The sequence below is a fragment of the Stegostoma tigrinum genome, chromosome 6 (assembly GCF_030684315.1).
Source record: "Stegostoma tigrinum isolate sSteTig4 chromosome 6, sSteTig4.hap1, whole genome shotgun sequence".
Taxonomy (NCBI): domain Eukaryota; kingdom Metazoa; phylum Chordata; class Chondrichthyes; order Orectolobiformes; family Stegostomatidae; genus Stegostoma; species Stegostoma tigrinum.
This window is the reverse complement of record NC_081359.1, coordinates 1643505-1663498: the sequence shown is the minus strand read 5'-3', so window position 1 is coordinate 1663498 and position 19994 is coordinate 1643505. Positions and strand designations below refer to the sequence as shown.

The following is a 19994-nucleotide window of genomic DNA, read 5'->3' as shown; positions in this document are numbered from 1 at the left end:
TTAAGAAACAAAATTAAAAATGGAAAAATGGTCCAACTGTGGCTAACAAGGTAATTTAAGTTAGAACAAAAGCAAATACTGAAGAAACTGGAAACCTGTAACTTAAAACTAAAATTCCGAATGTATTTAGCCAGTCTGGCAGCATCTGTTCAGAGAGAAACACTGAAGAAGTGGACAAATTTGATGAGGATGGCTCTTGCCCACTGGCTGGAGAGCTGGTGAGGGCCCTACATCATACCATTTTGGGACATTCTACCATATTAAGTTCCAATTAGGCACTGGGTGAGCCTTCCCCATGATCAAAGACTCAGGGAACAGATACCCATATGCTGACAGTTGTCTGTCAATCAGACTTTTAATTGTTCAGCAACACTAACACTGGAAGAGGTGGCTGGCGCTCGTAATGCTGAGGGATGGAGGCCACAGGGTGAATGATGGTGGGATGGAGACCATGGGGTAGGTGATGCAAGGGAGGGGTGGACAAGTTCCAAAAGCAAGAGCAAGGAGTTGGCTCTCAGGAGGTTCTCTGGATCCCTTAGTCAGGCAGTATGCATTTAAACAATGGTCTATCCTCACCAGCTCTGAAAGCCGATGAAAAGCCCTACCATGGTTTCCAGAAAACCTGTTCACTTCTGAGTGAATACCAGCATTGGCAGATGGGGAGGGGTTGATAGACCAAATGACATGTTGGTATTCATTTTAAGGGCATTTCAGAACATAAGTGAAGATAGCTTGTTGTAATTGTACAGAACCTTGCCGAGATCACAGCTGGAAACTGTATGGTTTTGGTCTCCTCACTTAAGGGAGGGTATACTTGCCATTAAAACAAATCTTGCTGTTTGCTTCAAATGACCTCCATGTTGGTCACATGGCAACAGACTCTCAGGACATGCTCCATGTCTCTCTCTGTGCACCATCATGGTACATCTCTGGTCCACATACACTTTGCCTCTACACTTCATTCTGCATTCCAATGAAGTACACCAATAACTGGCGGTGAAAAGCTACTGCAAGAACACTTTGTACTCAGCAACAAAACACCAGCTCATAGGAAGATCCTGGCTTCGGCTCACGGCTGCTCACCTGCTTTTTGAACACATACACAGAGCCTACTTAGATGCTCCCAATATCCCAGATATGTCTCAACTTGCCTAAAATGGAGTTTTTTCCACTGCCAGAGTTAACAATGCACTGTACTTTCATATTAACTTATCTCTTAACACAGACACAAAGCCAGGAAGCCTATAATGGTTGTCAGCAGTTGGCCATCAAGTCAAGGGTGATAGCTTTTGACCATGGAGTTCCCAGAAAATAATTCAAGGGCAGTCTCTGATCCCGTCCAGGGGCTTCAATAAAGTCAGTCAGCCATTCAGGACAGTCAGAATCAGTCTCCTCTCCTCATAAGAGGTGAAAAGCCAAATGTCAGGAGGCTTCCACCTGCCTTGACCCTTTTTGCCCAACTAGGGGCTGTTTTCCTGGTTCAATGAGATCTAATATTATCTTTATTTTCCTTTGTTAACCATAGTCTGGCGGCGGGGTTGGGGGGGGGGGGGGTGAGAACCAAAGGGTAGGCTTAGATGAGTCAGATTCAAATCTGGAAATAGGAGGCAGGACTTTAGTTAGTGATGTAGTCAGTGACTCAGAAGGGCAAATGAAACAAGGATTAAAAAGCATCCGGCTAAGGAAATTGATGGAATTGAGCTGGTTGTACTTCAATGCAACGAGTATTATAATCAAGTCAGGTAAACTAAGGGCACAGAAAATGCTGGAAACCTGGCTAAGGGAAGGGCAGAACTGGCAGCTCAATATCCTTGGGTATAGAGTTTTCAGAAAGGATACAGTGGGTGACAAAAAATAACGAGGGGGCAGTTGAGTGATAATGGGAACTGCAGATGCTGGAGAATCCAAGATAACGAAGTGTGGGGCTGGATGAACACAGCAGGCCAAGGAGCATCTCAGGAGCACAAAAGCTGACGTTTCGGGCCTAGACCCTTCATCAGAGAGGGGGATGGGGTGAGGGTTCTGGAATAAATAGGGAGAGAGGGGGAGGCGGACCGAAGATGGAGAGAAAAGAAGATAGGTGAGGAGGAGAGTATAGGTGGGGAGGTAGGGAGGGGATAGGTCAGTCCAGGGAAGATGGACAGGTCAAGGAGGCGGGATGAGGTGGTAGGTAGGGAATGGAAGTGCGGCTTGAGGAGGGAGGAAGGGATGGGTGAGAGGAAGAACAGGTTAGGGAGGCGGAGACAGGCTGGGCTGGTTTTGGGATGCAGTGAGGGGAGGGGAAGAACTGGGCTGGTTTTATGATGCAGTGAGGGCAGGGGAGATTTTGAAGCTTGTGAAATCCCCATTGATAGCATTGGGCTGCAGGGTTCCCAAGCAGAATATGAGTTGCTGCTCCTGCAACCTTCGGGTGGCATCGTTGTGGCAATGCAGGAGGCCCAGGATGGACATGTCGTTTAAGAAATGGGAGGGGGAGTTGAAATGGTTTGCGACTGGGACTCGGACAAGGGAGTCGCAGTTGTAGTATGGCGCACTGACCCTTACACCGCTGAGGCCAGACGCCAACTCTCCGACAGCTCCTCCTACCGCCCCCTGGATTATGACCTCATCCCCGAGCACCAAACCATCATCTCCCAAACCGTGCATAACCTCATCACTTCAGGTGACCCCCCACCCACAGCCTCCAACCTCATTGTTCCCCAACCCCTCACCACCCACTTCTATCTCCTTCCCAAAATCCACAAACCCACCTGCCCTGGTCGACCCATTGTCTCCACCTGCTCCTGTTCCACCGAATTCATCTCCACCTATCTGGAGATCATTTTCTCTCCCTTGGTCCTGGAACTCCCCACCTACGTCTGTGACACCACCCACGCCCTCTACCTCCTCCAGAACTTCCAATTCCCTGGTCCGCAACACCTCATTTTACAATGGATGTCCAGTCCCTATAAACCTGCATTCCCTGTGCAGATGGCCTAAAGGCCTTCCGCTTCTTCCTGTCCCTCGGGACTGATCAGTCCCCCTCCACCGACACTCTCATCCGCCTAGCCGAACTCGTCCTCACCCTAAACAACTTCTCTTTAGATTCCTCCCACTTCCTACAGACAAACAAGCTGGCCATGGGTACTTGCATGGGCCCAAGCTATGCCTACCTCTTTGTGGGTTATGTGGAACAATCCCTCTTCCGCACCTACACAGGCCCCAAACCCCACCTCTTCCTCTGTTACATTGATGACTGTATCGGTGCCGCCTCATGCTCTCACAAGGAGCTCAAACAGTTCATCCACTTCACCAACACCTTCCACCCCAACCTTCAGTTCACCTGGACTGTCTCTAACACCTCTCTCACCTTCCTGGACCTCACTATCTTCATCTTGGGCAACCACCTAGAAACCGATATCCATTTCAAGCCCACCGACTCCCACAGCTACCTAGAATACACCTCCTCCCACCCACCTTCCTGCAAAAATTCCATCCCCTATTCCCAATTCCTTCGCCTCTGCCACATCTGTTCTCAGAATGAGGCATTCCACTCCCATACATCTCAGATGTCCTCGTTTTTCAAGGACCGTAACTTCTGCCCTGCAGTGGTCGAGAACGCCCTCGACCGTGTCTCCCGCATTTCCCGCAACTCATCCCTCACACCCTGTCCCCACAACAACCACTAAAAGAGAATCCCCCTTGTCCTCACATACCACCCCACCAACATCCAGATCCAATGCATCATCCTCCGAGACTTCCGCCATCTGCAATCCGACCCCACCACCCAAGAGATTTTTCCCTCTCCACCCTTGTCTGCTTTCTGGAGGGACCACTCTCTCTGTGACTTCCTTGTTCGCTCCACACTCCCCTCCAACCCCACCACACCCAACACTTGCCCCTGCAACCAGGAAATGCTACACTTGCCCCCATACCTCCTCCCTCACCCCCATCCCAGGCCCTAAGAAGACTTTCCACATTTCCACGTTCACCTGCATATCTGCCAATGTGGTATACTGCATCCGCTGTACCTGTTGTGGCCTCCTCTACATTGGGGAAACCAAGTGGAGGCTTGGGGACCGCTTTGCAGAACACCTACGCTTAGTTCGCAATAAACAACTGCACCTCCCAGTCGCGAACCATTTCAATCCCCCCTCCCATTCCTTAGACAACATGTCCATCCTGGGCCTCCTGCATTGCCACAACGATGCCACCTGAAGGTTGCAGGAGCAGCAACTCATATTCTGCTTGGGAACCCGGCAGCCCAATGGTATCAATGTGGATTTCACAAGGTTCAAAATCTCCCCTGCATCCCAATACCAGCCCAGCTCGTCCCCGACTCCCTAACTTATTCTTCCTCTCACCTATACCCTCCACCCACCTCAAGCTGCACACCCATTTCCTACCTACTAACCTCATCCCACGCCCGCCATGACTTGTCCGTCCTCTCCGGACTGACCTATCCCCTCCCTACCTCCCCACCTACACTCACCTCTCCTGGCTTCATCCCCGCCTTTTTGACCTGTCTCCTCTCCACCTGCCTTCTCCTCTATCCATCTTCGATCTGCCTCCCCCTCTCTCTCTATTGATATCAGAATCCTCTCCCCTTCCCCCTTTTCTGATGAAGGGTCTAGGCACGAAACGTCAGCATTTGTGCCCCTAAGATGCTGCTTGGCCTGCTGTGTTCATCCAGCTCTACAGTTTGTTATCCCTATTAATGAACCCTCTTTGTATTTATATTATGCTAAAATATTCTTACCAACTGAAGGAGCAGAAAGTAATCGGTCTCCTCTAGAAACTGATCGCATGCCATTCATTAAGGTGCTTCCATCAATACTCAACTGGGAAACATTAGTTCGATGATGTTGCAAATTTGTTTTATGCCCATTGTTCCGAGATGATAAGTAGTTTCGAGCATCACCTTAAAAAAGAAATTTAAATTTTGCACCACTGTTTTCACAGACCTGATTTTTACTTGCTTTAAGACCAGCGTTACACTTTATTTATTTTCTTATAACTCAATTACTTGTGAAACTGTAAAACTGCTGTCAACTTTAAACCTTGGGTAACAACATAATTCTTCTGAAACTTGGGATGCAATTTAATGATTGCAAAGGTGGCAGGAAATAAGCAGAAAGATAACTTAATTGGGGTGGAGATGAAGCATCAGGCTCCTGGTGTCAGGAAAAAGTCTCTGAAATAAGCCTTGTTTAGGCAGGGTGGTGGAAGTCATTGGAACAGGGAGTGGAGGTTGAGATACTTCTTGTACTGTGTGGTTCTCTGAGAGACTGTGTTGGCTAAAATAAGGAAACTTATGGCTGACAGAGGGAGGGAATGGGTGATAGAGGGTAGGTCAAGATTGACTGAGGGCAGCCCAAGTTAGATTCAGGGAAAGAAAGGGATCACTGAGGGAGAGCTGACAGGTACTGAGGACAGGTCAAAATAATGGAGAGAGGCTTGAAGATTACAGAGGTGAAGGGGAACATGTTGAACATAACAAACAGAAACTGAAGTGTGACTGACAGTTGATGAGGGCGATGGTGGGAGTTTTAAGCGTGGGTCAGGAGCAACTAAAAAATGCTGGATGTGAGGGTTGGCATCTCCAGGGTGACAGCAAGTGTGTTGAAGGATCCTGTAGCAACGTCATGTTAAGGTATCAAGAGACCAGTTGAGATTGAGGGCCACAGTTGGATTTGAGGTGGCCATGATCTGATTAAAAGAAAGCACAGCATCTCCCAACAGTATATATGTGCAAGATCAGGAATGTGGTCATGTATTCTTGTCTGCCTTCTGTCCACACAGCACTTCTGAATGCTTCTGGTCTAATTCATCTATAACTTTGGAGGCTTAGCCGGAATATAGGAACTGGGAGGAGATGGTATCAACGATCAGAAAGTCAATGATGTAAAGCACCCAAGGGTGAGGTTTCTCAGGCCAATTGGCAGGCAAGTAAGGACCGATGAGATAATTAGTATTGGTCTGATAGCTTTGAAAACTCAAAACAATTATGGCAGATGTCTAAGATGCAATGCTAGAGATGGCTGAGACTGCCTGGGGAGCCAGTCACTGACCTGCATTGGCTTATTTATGAAGACCTATGGACCAATGAAATGGATGACAACACTTTGAAAGGCTGAGGGACTTGGGTCTGGTCTCATTGGAGAGAAGGAAGCTAAGAGGGAATTTAATAGAGACATACAAGATGATCAGAGGATTAGATAGGGTGGACAGTGAGAGTCTTTTTCCGAGGATGATGACTTCAGCTTGTACAAGGGGGCATAGCTACAAATTGAGGGGTGATAGATTTAAGACAGATGTCAGAGGCAGGTTCTTTACTCAGAGAATGGTAAGGGCATGGAATGCCTTGCCTGCCAATGTAGTTAACTCAGCCCCATTAGGGGCATTTAAACAATCCTTGGAATACGCATATAGATAATGATGGGATAGTCTAGGGGAAGGGGGTAAGATTAGTTCACAGGTCGGTGCAACATCGAGGGCCGAAGGGCCTGTTCTGCACTGTATGTTCTATGTTCTATGTTTAATGTCAGTCACTCCAGCATTTAATGTTGATGTCACTAGATTACTCAAGGGGCCGATGGTGGAACATATATGACACCTCAAAGCCATCCATTCACATATGCATCCGGGAAGTCAGTAATGCCCTTTTTGAAAAAGACTGAAGGTTCATTTAATTCACTACCAAGTATGTGAACTATGCTGTCAAGGATGAGGGCTTTAGCCTAAAACAGGTTTCCCAAAAGTGCAAAGGGTTGTAAGCTGCACTCATGATGACCAAAGCTCCCTAGAAACAGCCAGTGGCATTTATTAGCCAGAAGAAGTTCCAGTCCATCATCATGCATTTCCAGCATTGTAACCATACAACAAATACTCTTATTGTGCACTCAGTTCCCAGACAGCTCTCATGATTCCTACATTCTTCAATACTCATTGGTTCCATAGCTAAATCGGACCCCTGCATGAATCCAGGGTTGGATCCTAGGGGAGTGGGGCTATCCACTAAAAAACATGGCTCATGGCACCTGTATGGAATCAATAAAGTCCAGAGGAGGAGAGGTACTACACCTACTAAGACTGCACAAGGACAAGTTTTGATCAGATCATCGGATTGTAGGAAATAAGTTTTCACTACTAGTATTAATCAACAATGCTGCTGTATGTGTCTTACAGGGTACCTGGGATCATGAGAGGGATGAGGAATTGCTAGCCAATGAAATAGAGGGGCCATAGTCCTGCTTGAAGAATGAGGAGGGGAAGGTGCAAATAGCCATGACAGCAAGCATGCTGTGTCTACGTTAGAGATGCCCCAGTGATGGACAGACATGCAAGGGAGATCCATGATGCACTCATTCACACTTGTTGAAGCCAGAGTGAAGCCCCTCAAGTCACAATGGTTACTAACTCTCAAACATTTTCAACACAAGTCTGCACTCAACTTTGCTAGCCTCCATCCAGAACATCACAAGGTTGTGTGATCTCTACACCTAAATGTGCAAAGGCTGCAGGAGTTTGGGAACCATTCTACAATGTGCAGAAACTCCTGAAGCCATGCACCTTCTTGACTTGGAACTGGGTCCCCCATGCCTTACTGTCACAGGCTCAAGATTCTGAATAAGTCTTTCATGCAGCACAGTGCAAGGACAACAACAGATCCACATGCAAAACACCATTTTCTTAGAGGAAGTTATGGAGGGACTACAAATACTGGTTTGCCAGCAATGTACACATCAGAAGTACAAAACATATAATCAGAAATAAACACTTAAATGCCATTACTTCCCTCATTAATAAATGAAATACTATCATCACCTCTTCATTCATAAATAATTGTCACTTTGGATGAAAACCATTACAAACCATTGTCTGGCTAAGTCAGCCTCACCAATATGATTACTCACCAAAAATGAATGAAGCAGGTAAAGTATATATTTAGAGATAGCTGTTGAATGATTGAACGCTTATGCTACTTGTGCCATTTCAAATCCTACATTTATTCTCACCATGATTCCAAATTCTGCAACTTTATTGGAGACAGGCTGTTGAATGTGACACACCTCTGTGCAATATGCTCTGGCAGCTAAAGTTTTGGGAGATCTACCCTGACGGTAACCTACATGACAGAAGAGATGGCTTCAATGATCTCCTCTACCAAATGCATGGCTGTGCGCAACCTCTGGCATCTCTGCCAGATATTGCCCTGTCTGCCTCTGTCTCTTTAGCAGGTTTCTTTCGGGCTTGGCTGTGACTATGCTTGTTTTCTTGCCTGCAAGGATGAGGATGCAAATATAGGGCATTCCTCCACCCATCCCTTTTTATAATGAGCAAGTTTCTCATTTAATGTGATCTCAATGAGACCTAATCCCCCGATCTGCATTCCTCTAACAAATAACAGGTCCTCTCTAGCTAGTGGTCAGTACTTGCACTCTCATGCCACTGGAATAACATTGTCTGCATTATGTGGCTCATTTATATTCAGGACTCATGTTACATCTGGTGCTGAGGCTCAAAACATATTGTCCCACCTGATTTACCAGATACATTGCTCATTGCTCTCATGGGAGCCACTTCACTGTTAATCCACTTCCACCTCTGGCTGAGGTTAACATGAAGGTCCCAGCTTCTCGAACTTACTTGGCAGCCTCAGGTTAAACTCATCACCAGTCATCTTTCTCTGATGAGACAGCACCCTTACTGTTCTCCGCAACTATGGCAACTAGACTTTTATACCCTTATTGCAGTCACCCATACAGCGTGGAGGAGATCATTTTTCTCTTTCTTACATCGAACGCAGGAACGTCTGTGGAATCCACAGCAGCTAATCTCCACAACATTCTCGTACTGGCCACTTTGGCCAGGTGAGAAAATCTCCTGAGGGCTGTTTCCAGAGAACAACACCTCCTACCATTGTTGGATAACCTGAAGGAGAATATCAAGGGAGACATTGCAGAACATGGTGTGTTGCAATGGCTGCTCAGGTTTAAGGTCAAAGAAAGTTTTGGAAGTCAACTGTAGCAATTATAGCTCAGTATCTGGGGCAGAAACCGTGCTTGAAAGCCACATAGAGGATGTTGTGGCTCTGTACACTATGGAACAGCTGTTGCTAGCTTGTGGACAAGTTATACATGTTCAGCTGCTGTTTAAAAATGACCTTCAACACCATTCATCACCATACCTGATGGTATGCTCACCAACTTTCTCCCTGCCACTGCTGTATTATTGGCCAGGCCCTCAGGTTCTGCATATCTAATTGGGTAATCACAAATAGCAAGCCTTTCCCACAATGAAGGGCAGTTCTGTTTACTTTGGGTGCACTGACAGGATCTACATCTTGTACATTAAATCAGTCAGTGTGACTCAGCAGCAGCATTGTAGAACCTCTTAATGAGGACACTCCATCAGCTACCAGTTTATAGTTTTTTACAACATTCCAGAAATTTACAACTATGTGCAATATTCATGTGTTACAACTAACTTTAAAAATAAATTATATGATGGCACGGATTGATACAGATGGGCCAGCATGATGGATCAGTGGTTAGCACAGCTGCCTCACAGTGCTGGGGACACAGGTTCAATTCTATCTTTTTTCATTAGTGAAATGAGGGCATTGCTGGCTAGGCAGCATTTATTGCCAATCCCTAATTGCCCAGAGTCAACCACATTGTTGTGGGTGTGGAGTCACATGTAGGCCAGAGCAGGTAAGGATGGCAGTTTCCCTAACCGAAAGACATTAGTGTACGAGTTTTTCCTGACAATCTGCAATAGACTGATGGTAATCAATAGATTCTTAATTCTAGATATTATGCTGAAATTAAAGTCCACTATCTGCCATGGTGGGATTTGAACTTGGGATCCCAGAACATTATCTGGGTCTCTGGAGGCCAGTGATAATACCACTAGGCCAATGCCTCCTCCACCACTGAGAAAACTTGCAAAATATCTATTTGGTTCCTCCACTATTTCTTCCTTCCCTAATAAAGTTAAGAACTTGTAAGTACTGATGGATATCCCAAATCATTCCTCCAATTTTTCTTGACAATTTATCGAAGAACAGAAATATGTATTCATGTGGCACCTTTCACATCCTCAGAAATTCTTGAATCACTCCATGTATAGCATTTGAAATACACCAATGCTGTTTTGTAGGCAACCACACCATTATGTGCACACAGAAACTTCATATCAATAAAACAGTAATGACTTAGCATCTTTCTTTGTGGTGTCAGTGAAAGGTGAAGGGACGAATTCTACAAGCTCTGACATTTCAAGAATCTTGAGGAGCAGTGCTAGTGTCTCTTCTTCAGAACCAGAAGGTTGGGCCACCTGTCCCGGAGGTGGGTCACTGTATATACAAACAGGTTGATTAAAATAAGTACAATTGCCGACATACAAATGAAGTTGTGCACCAGGATCCTGTAGAAGTCCTGATGTACATCTCTGTGGAAATTGCCTGGGAAATTTAAACTTCTGATGGTTTGGTTCCTTGCTGCCCAAGACCCTGTGGTAATGTTTCTGATCCTGAGTAAGAGTCAGAGACTTCAAACAGTTCCTGGAGAGTTAGTCAGGAAATTTGAGATCAATTAAACCCATTCTAATCAGAGATAATGGGAACTGCAGATGCTGGAGAATCCCAGATAACAAAGTGTGAAGCTGGATGTACACAGCAGGCAAAGCAGCATCTTAGGACCTGAGATGTTGCTTGGCCTGCTGTGTTCATCCAGCTTCACACTTTGTTATCTTAAACCCATTCTAATACCTGGTTAATTCCACAATTTATCCCCAAAGATGCCTCGAGCACCAGACTACACCCCACCAACATGGTCAGACAATTCAGGACAAGAACTGGCTCCTCCTGACTGAACCAAGTACCTTGACCATCTGACACTATCCTGACCATGCCTGCTCACCACTTGACCAGATCTCACTCTCCCCTGGTCCACTCCCTGACCTGACAATGCCCCTCCAGAACAGCCCTTTCCCAACTTGACCATATCATATCTACGATTCACTTACTCACCCATTCGCTAACATCAATGAGACCAGTAAACTCACCCAAATATAGCAACCGGTAATGTAATATATATAACGTTGCTAATTGCCCCTGAAAGATATGTGGTGAGCTGCCTTCTTGTTTACCGATGGTTTGAAACCACAAACCTACTCTCAAAAAATTGCTGATTCCATAGATTTAAAACAATTTGCTGAGTATGGTGACCTGGTCATCATGAGTGTGGTAGGTATCAAAATCCTTCTGGACAACATCATTTTAACAGACACAGTTGGTAACAAAGGTGCTGTTGAGAAAGAAGGGATTAGAAGTCAAAAAGGGCCTGAACTGCCTTTCTAGTTGCTCCAAATGTTTTTCTAAGAGATAAAAGTTGGTCCTGTGTTGGTTTTGGAACCGGCCCCTGAGGAAAGTCATAAGTGACTGGATTATGTTAGAATCCTAACAATGTTTATTATCCTGCATATCCCGGATCCCCTTCCACTAATCATGGAAAATTCTGCCCCATCTCTGTATTGCAACTAAAACCAGATATAAATGATTTAGGTTAAGTAGCACATGTTATTAAAAGGAGTTAACTGACTGGCCAGGTGACTTTTACCACTACCTTTGAGTTCAGAAAATATACAATACAGGCCTTACCAATACAAAGGTGTAGCCTAGAATTGAAAGCCACATATAACTGCTAAAAATAAAAAAAAACATAAGGATACTTTATTCCTGAACAGGCATTTTAAAAATCATTCTTAAAGGATTAGTAAATATCATATTTAATAAGCTAGTGTTACACAGAATTATAAGATACAATGTTTAAAAATATAGTGCACTTGAGATTAAAATTCATTTTTCATCAATACTTGTTTTGAAATTCAAACAACAATGAAAATTAATTGAATACTTCCTTCCTCTGTCAGTTGCCTTCTGTGTGAGAGAAGTTCACTAGCACATACTTACAACAAATCCCTAAAGATATCACAAGGGAAATGTGATTTGTGTAGCATTGTTTGAAGTGGTGCTATAGATACAAATTTGCCTCTTACGAATTTGTTGACTACAAGGCAACAAAAGAAGGGATATGTGATCTATCAGACATCATTTGCATCCTGAGATAACACGGTGTGAAGCTGGATGAACTGAAGAAGGGTCTCAACCCGAAACATCAAACTTTCCTGCTCCTCTGATGCTGCTTGACCTGCTGTGTTCGTCCCGCTTCACACCTTGTTATCTCAGATTCTCCAGCATTGGCCGTTCCTACTATCTCTGTAATCATTTGCATCTTCTCTTTATTATGGCAATTTACTTTCCCCTTTACAATTCCCTTCACTTTTCTCTCTTGTATGCCTCCTGGCATCACATACCATAAGCTGGTTGAGAAAGAAAGCAAACTGGATACTTCTGAGCCTGCTGAGTTTCTCCAACAATATCTGTCTTGGTATGCCTTCAATAACACCTACTAGGTGCACAAGAGTACCTCTACATGGCTGTGCCTTGTTTTTCAAATTTTTATGGGACAGTTCCCAGTTTAGAGATCACCAACTTGATCGTTGTCCTGGCCTCAACATCCAACATTTACAGCAATAGATTGGTTTTCAGATATATAAAATATTATTTTGATTAATATGCAGCTTGTTTTTATTCAGAAAGACTTATTTATTTGCACACATCATGTGATCTACTTGAACAAGTCCTCTGCTAGAGTTCCTATAAGCTAAGTTCCTTGCCTCACTATACACATAACTGGTTCTTGATTCCTTCCCGTGGGAATAAGAGTCTACTTGGAATTTTGCTGTACTTTGCATTTGAAACATTCCTAACAAATCAACAATTAACTGTATCACAAAATTACAGAAATGTTATGGTGCAGAAGGAGCTATTTCACCCCACTTATTCGCATGGCTTTATTACAGTCCAATTAGACACTCCAAAACCATGAAAAAAAAATTCTGAAACATCTACCAGATCTTGCTACCCTAATGCTTAGCTAACTTGACTTCTGTTGGGAAATGATTTGCTGATATTTACAGAGATGCAAGGAAGGAATGTTGAGGGTCGCAGCAAATAGGAAATTGGAAAATCCTGGAAATAGTGGAAAATGGAGGAAAGGTTTAGTCTTTGAGTTGGTCAACTAATCATGATATTAAGGAGAGGCCATGATTGGCAGAAGAGCAATACAGCAGGTGAAAGAAACACTCCTGTTTCTCCTGGTGCAAAAGGAATTGAGCCATTCCCATCTCCATTTCGCTGCCAGATACGACAAGTCCTGATAGCACAGGTGGCATCTGCAAAATTTAAATCAAGTCCACTCAGTGTGGAAACTTTAAACGTAATGATGAAATGTCTTGCCCTGCTTTACATGCCATGGAACCTGCCACTGAATGAGGAATGTTTGAGGGATACTTTGAACCTAACTGTTGTGGAGGCATTAATATTGTTACCAAAATATGTATCACACTTACTGAAATAATTAATTACTAGAAAAGTAGAAAAAGAATGCTGTGTATGCCTGCCTTTTATTGCTGTCCAAGAACAAAAACGGAGATTTGTACTTCCACCTGGAGTACCTGAGATGACACCAAAACAATTCCAGCTTCATCATCTTCCTGGATATGATCCAATAACTATAACGATACTGTGAAATGAAATCAGTATGATATATGGCTAAAAGAGACTTGGAGGTGGTAATGAATCTGCTGTCCTTTTTGTTCTAGATACTGGAGGTTATGGATTGTGATGTGCTATTTGTCGACAGTACACACTGCTGCCACTGTTTGTGGGTGGTGGAGGAGCTGAATATTTAGACTTGTTGACAAAGTGCTGAACAAATGGACAGCCTTGGCTTGGATTCAAGTATGGTTTTATCAAGGAAATAGAGCATTTTCCATCATACTTCTGACTTGGACATTGTAAGTGATGGGCAAGTTTTGGGGCAGGTTCAGGAAGTGAACAGCTGGCTGAAATTATTCAGCCTTTGATGTGTTGTAATAGCAATGAAACTTGGATACATGTGTCTCTACATTGTGGCTGAGAATCATTCCCTTTCAAAGTGTGAAAAATGGCAAAAGCAAATGCGTCTTGAAGGGTAACTGAAAATTAGCAATAAATGTAACCAAAAGTATAATAAGCATTACCTTAAATGAAAATTGTGGCTTCATAAAAAAACTCTTTTTATGAAGGAATTTTTTGTAGAAATGGAAGGAGTTTGCAAAAACTCTATTGTATGTTTTCTTACCACTTATTACATCCTTTCGTGCCAAGGCACTGCGCACTCCATGCCAAAGCAGTGCAATTTCTTCATCAGTTGGTGTGCTATCCAAACGCAATCTGTCCCCTCCACATTTAGAGTCTTGTTTTGTGCCATTGTTTACATCACCTTGTTGAAGCACAGATTTGGTAGTATTTACTGAATAGGTTGCTTTAGGAACAGTTTCAAATGGGGACACTAAATAGGATGAAGGAAATGTAGTGATGGCGACAGATGTGTTATTCGAAAACTTTTTCTGAGGCCAAAGGCCTGAGACTGCAGTTTTATCTGCATTATCTTTACTAGAAGTATAATGAATATCTGGTATAAATTCCCTTGATTTAGTGGACGAATTGTCAATGACATTAGCAGGCTGCATTTGTGACTGACAACTGCTGTTGAAATTGCCTTTTGTTCTTTGACAATGTTTGCTGTCAATAGCTAGTCTGGATGGAGGATGTGGTATCAATATTTTACCCTGAGATTTCATTGCTTCACTGGCTGACTGGGGTCTGATTATGGTCCCTTTCCGGCAGTTGCCTCTTGTACAAAAATAAACTTTAGCAGAATGGGCTCTTTTGATCACTTTGGAATGTCCTTTCCTTACCATGGGTTTCTCAGGTTTGATAATAGTGTTCTTCACGGTTATTTTCTGGTCTATGTTTCTAGTTTCTGTAGCTGCCCAGGCTTGTTTAGTAAGATGATATTGAGGTGGTACAGCTGGTGTTATTCCATGGGTCACAGAAGCTGTTTCTAAAATGACAGGATCTGTCACTGCTCCCTTGGATTCCGTCTGCTGGCGGCCAGCAAGGCTACAATCTACAGCAGTCTTGTGACCAGTATTAAGTGTGGTCCATTTTGATTCTTTTTTACTTTCCACAATTGACTTACCATTAGTGAAACTGCCATTATTTTCCGAACATGGTGACTGTACTTGACTCTGACTAGTTGATCCTGAACTTTTACTGTCTTTTGTAATCTCCAGTTCTTCTCCAGCATCTTTATTTGGCACTTTTGTAAATTGATTGGTTTGTTCAATCTCATCAAACCATCTCAGTTTTTTCTTTGTTGGATTTTTGACAGATTCTGTTTCTTTCATTTTTATCAACTCCACGCTGTCCCTGATGGAGGATGCCATTTGAATTCCAAGCACACCAGTTGCAGACAGTACAGATTTGGGATAACCATTGTCATACTTTGACGCTTTCTTTAGTATTCCCTTCAGTAGGTTGAAATTGCTCTTTTCATAGAAATAGTTTTTGCTGGTTTTTAATCTTGTAGTAGACATTGAAGAATGTGCTGCCAGTTTCTTTTCCTTTCCTTCTGTCACATTATTTTCAGAATCAGATTCAGAAGAATTAAATGCTGCTTGAGAAGGTGCAGATTTCTGACTGGCTCCTTCAGAGCCATGTCTACTTTTAATGCCCAAATTATATTTGTTAGAAGAAGCGTGGTTGCCTTCACTTTCACTGGAAAAGTCAGCTTTTTGGTTTATTTGATTAGTTGCACCAGTGCATGCCAGTAGATGATTTTGTTCGACAGTCTTCTGACTCTCTTTTATACTGTCAGTATTCCTTCTGTCACTGAACAATTGTGACTTTGGACTAAAGTTTAAAAAGAAAGGTGTTGCTAAAGGCAGTTTCAAAGAATGCAACGTTACAGGTTCATTTTGGTGCACAGATTCTAATCTGTCATTCACATCTGAAACTTGAGTTGCTTCCCTAGGTGTTGGATCTGGGGTAGACCAGGCATTGCAAGGCCTTGTTGCAGAATGAGCAGTGTGGCCAAGGGAGCTTTCAGAAGAAGGTCGGGTTGTTGGATGACTCTCTATGGAGTGGGCATTATTTTCTATAATTTTATGTTGATTGTTATTGTAAAGTTTTGTTGAGGATTCATTCTGATATCTTTCAACAGAAGAAAGAGGACCTGAGTCAAAACATTCAGAATCAATTTTCGCAAAAGCTAATGTATGTTGCTTATCACTCAAATACTCCTTTGTAGCTGAAGCTTCAGTCCCATTTGTTTTCACAACTGCTGAAGAGAGGGAAGTTTGGCTACTATCCAAGTTGTTGATCCAGGCACTTATATGTGTGTTTTTCAGAGGATAAAAATCTGTTCTACATGAGTTCAAAGAATCTTTTACAGGTGGATGTGGCTTCACTCTGTTATTAGACGTATGATTAATCTGAACAGAGAGAGAATTTGATTCAATTGGCTCAGTCTGGTGGGTAGTGTTTTGCCCCTCAGTTTCTAAACTGTCAAGACTTGATAAGATTTCAGACTGATAAAGTTGGTCAATTTCTTGTTGGAATTCCTGTGAAATTCAAACATAAAATTTATTGTTGACTCAGTTACAATAAAAAGAACATAATCAAAAGGCTAAATAATACTTGATCAGCTGACCTCACTAAATTTATCTAATCTTGTCAATTTCACAGAGATATCACTGAACTGTTAAACAGAATTGGATGCTACTTTAGAGACAGTAGGAGCTGCAGATGCTGGAGAACCTGAAATAACAAAGTGTATAGCATCAGAGGAGCAGGTAGGCTGACATTTCGGGCCTAGACCCTGCAGCCAAAACGTCAGCCTTCCTGCTCCTCTGGTGCTGCTTGGCCTGCTGTGTTCATCCAGCTGTACACCTTATTATAGAACATAGAACATAGAAAAGTACAGCACAGTACAGGCCCTGCGGCCCACGATGTTGTGCCGTTGATTAATCCTAATCCAAAAGTAAAATAACCTAACCTACATTCCCCTCAATTCACTGCTGTCCATGTGCATGTCCAGCAGTCGCTTAAATGTCACTAATGACTCCGCTTCCACGACTACCAAATATCTTGGATGCAACTTTAGTACAGCACTGAAGCAGGGATAGATTGGAAGAGACATTATCTTTCCGATCTTATATTAAAGCAAGATTCCATATGCCCAGATGGCCAAAAAGATTGAAGAAATGGATGGAATCTCTAATGACTCAGCCAACAGCATCTCTCAACATAGAGCGCCAAACATTAATAAGAATATTAATTAATCTACTATTTATAGTAAACTTCATGTTTGCAAATTGGCAAATGCATCTATCTTCGTAACATTGACAGCCCTTTGGCAATTCAGTAATTGTAAAGGACTTTTGGACATTCAAAGGACATGCTTTGTGGTATATTGTGGTATATCAATGTGGTATATTATATCCATTGTACCCGGTGTGGCTTCCTCTACATTGGGGAAACCAAGCGGAGGATTGGGGACCGCTTTGCAGAACACCTCCGGTCGGTTCACAACAAACAGCTGCACCTCCCAGTCGTGAACCATTTCAACTCCCCCTCCCATTCCTCAGACGACATGTCCATCATGGGCCTCCTGCAGTGCCACAATGATGCCACCCGAAGGTTGCAGGAACAGCAACTCATATTCTGCTTGGGAACCCTGCAGCCCAATGGTATCAATGTGGGCTTCACAAGCTTCGAAATCTCCCCTTCCCCCACTGCATCCCAAAACCAGCCCAGTTCTTCCCCTCCTCCCACTGCATCCCAAAACCAGCCCAGCCTGTCTCTGCTTCCCTAACCTGTTCTTCCTCTCACCCATCCCTTCCTCCCACCTCAAGCCGCACCTCCACTTCCTACCTTCCACCTCATCCCGCCTCCTTAACCTGTCCATCTTCCCTGGACGGACCTATCCCCTCCCTACCTTCTCACCTGTACTCTCCTCTCTACCTATCTTGTTTTCTCTCCATCTTCGGTCCGCCTCCCCCTCTCTCCCTATTTATTCCAGAACCCTCTCCCCATCCCCCTCTCTGATGAAGGGTCTAGGCCCGAAATGTCAGCTTTTGTGCTCCTGAGATGCTGCTTGGCCTGCTGTGTTCATCCAGCTTCACACTTTGTTATCTTGGATTCTCCAGATCTGCAGTTCCCATTATCAAAGGACATGCTTGGTGCTTTATACATGCAAGCAGTCAACACATAAAAGTATTTTCTGTTAAAAGCACCATTCTTCACAACTTTAACAGTGGGACCCATTCTCTATTGTTTGCATTAGCACTAACTCTGAGTTCTTTGTTTACCATGAATAACCTTGAGCAATTTATCAATCTAGCACTGCATTGCAACAACTCACCCAAGGCTCTGTGGACAGCACCTTCCAAACTTGCAACTTCTACAACCTAGGACAAAGCCAGTAAATACATGGGAACACTAGCACCTGCAAGTTCTCTTCCAAGGCACATTTGAATAGCAAGTTTCTCATTAGGCGGCAGAAAATTGTGAATTAAGGGAAATGACAGTTTGTTAAATGCCTTATTAATGGTACAATGCACCTCATTAATATTCAGTTTCCTACCTTACCAAATGCGCTGAACAAGGTAGATGTCATAAGTTCGCAATACTGAAGGCAGAGCAGGTACCTGGTGACTAACTTCCTAACATGGAAATATATTGTCGTCCCTTCACTGTCTCTGGGTCAAAATTCTGGAACTCCTACCCTGACTGCATTGTAGGTGTGCCTACAGCACATACATTACAGCAATTCATGAGGACAGCTGACCACCACTTTTTCAAGGGCAATTAGGGATGGGCAATAAGTGCTGAATAAATACAAAAAAGTCAATTAACGCATGAATTCTGCGCCAAGTTCTTAATAAAAATGGTTCCTATAGCAGTTCAATTTAAAGATGATGTATAATTTTTGAGAAAATTTCTATAACTTTTAGATCACTTTTTTCAGGTGAGGTGTAATATTTCATGCAAATAGGCACAACAGTCTTCAAGTTAATATAATTCTTGGATTATGTACAACAGGAAAAAATAAATTTGTGCTGAAGGAGAAGAGTTCACTTCAGAATGAACTGTGAATAAGTGGATTAAGTTGCAGTACTATACACAAGCACACATTCATTTTAAAATACAACTTGAGAACTATGCGATTTATAAACTTTTTTTTCAAGCACACCTCACCCTCGAGCATTTTGATCGATTACTAAAAACAAGGCTCTTGCTTCAAACCATATTGTGTATCAGTGTTTCTTCTTATCTCAGTTTCTCTCCTCAAAACAAAACAGGGCAAATTTAGGGAAGTAGCTAAAGCACACACCCCTTTTGATATTCTTAGAATTTCTTATTTTCTGAACACTTAACGATGAGATCATTAATACTGAAAAAAAACAATTTTGCCAAAAAGTATGACTGTGACTAGTCATAATAAATGAAACAGACAAAAGGCAATTGTCTGCAGATGTATTGTAAACAGAGGGCACTACCCAAGAAAGAGTTGCCTGACACTTCGTCATGCAGGTTAGATTAGGATCAGCTGTCTAGAAATAGATATTTATCCAAAGTTTACTATACCTACTGGCTCCTATCATGAAGCTTGATGTTTAAAAAGCTGGGATTATGACAGGCCTGTGCAAGTAGGTACACTGATTTTGATTAGGTGTTCTTATACTCAAACAAGAAACCACATGCAGTCAAGCTGCAAAAGGCATTAAAAAATACAGTTTGGCATTGTAGGGAGCACATAAAACTATGCCTATGCATGTTACATAAATGGAGCTTTTTCAATGCTGTATTCACAACAATAAGGTTATCCTGACATAAATATGAAACTTTGTTGCATTTTGTAAGCATTGTTATGAGTTGATTTGCATTTGTGGAAATAATTGACCATTCTTAAAGATTCAGGAAAATGTGTTTTCCTATTGGACATGAAGTGACGCTCCAAACTGATAGAACAATTTGAGTGTTTCCATTGCAGAAT

General features: G+C 43.0%; 1 protein-coding gene across 6 annotated transcripts in view; it reads right to left on the bottom strand.

Moving 5' to 3' along the window:
• cep126 (centrosomal protein 126) overlaps positions 1 to 19994 on the bottom strand; it is a 101245-nt gene that overhangs the window by 32911 nt on the left and 48340 nt on the right. For 3 of the 6 annotated variants that reach the window (XM_048533290.2, XM_048533291.2, XM_048533293.2), the window contains 2 exons: positions 14232 to 16557; positions 4739 to 4900 (listed from right to left, as the gene is read on the bottom strand). In XM_048533290.2, the coding sequence (XP_048389247.1) occupies positions 4739 to 4900; positions 14232 to 16557 (2488 nt within the window). The remainder of the gene's footprint in view (positions 1 to 4738; positions 4901 to 14231; positions 16558 to 19994) is intronic. The other 3 variants (XR_007247785.1, XM_048533292.2, XM_048533294.2) reach the window with 2 other exon arrangements.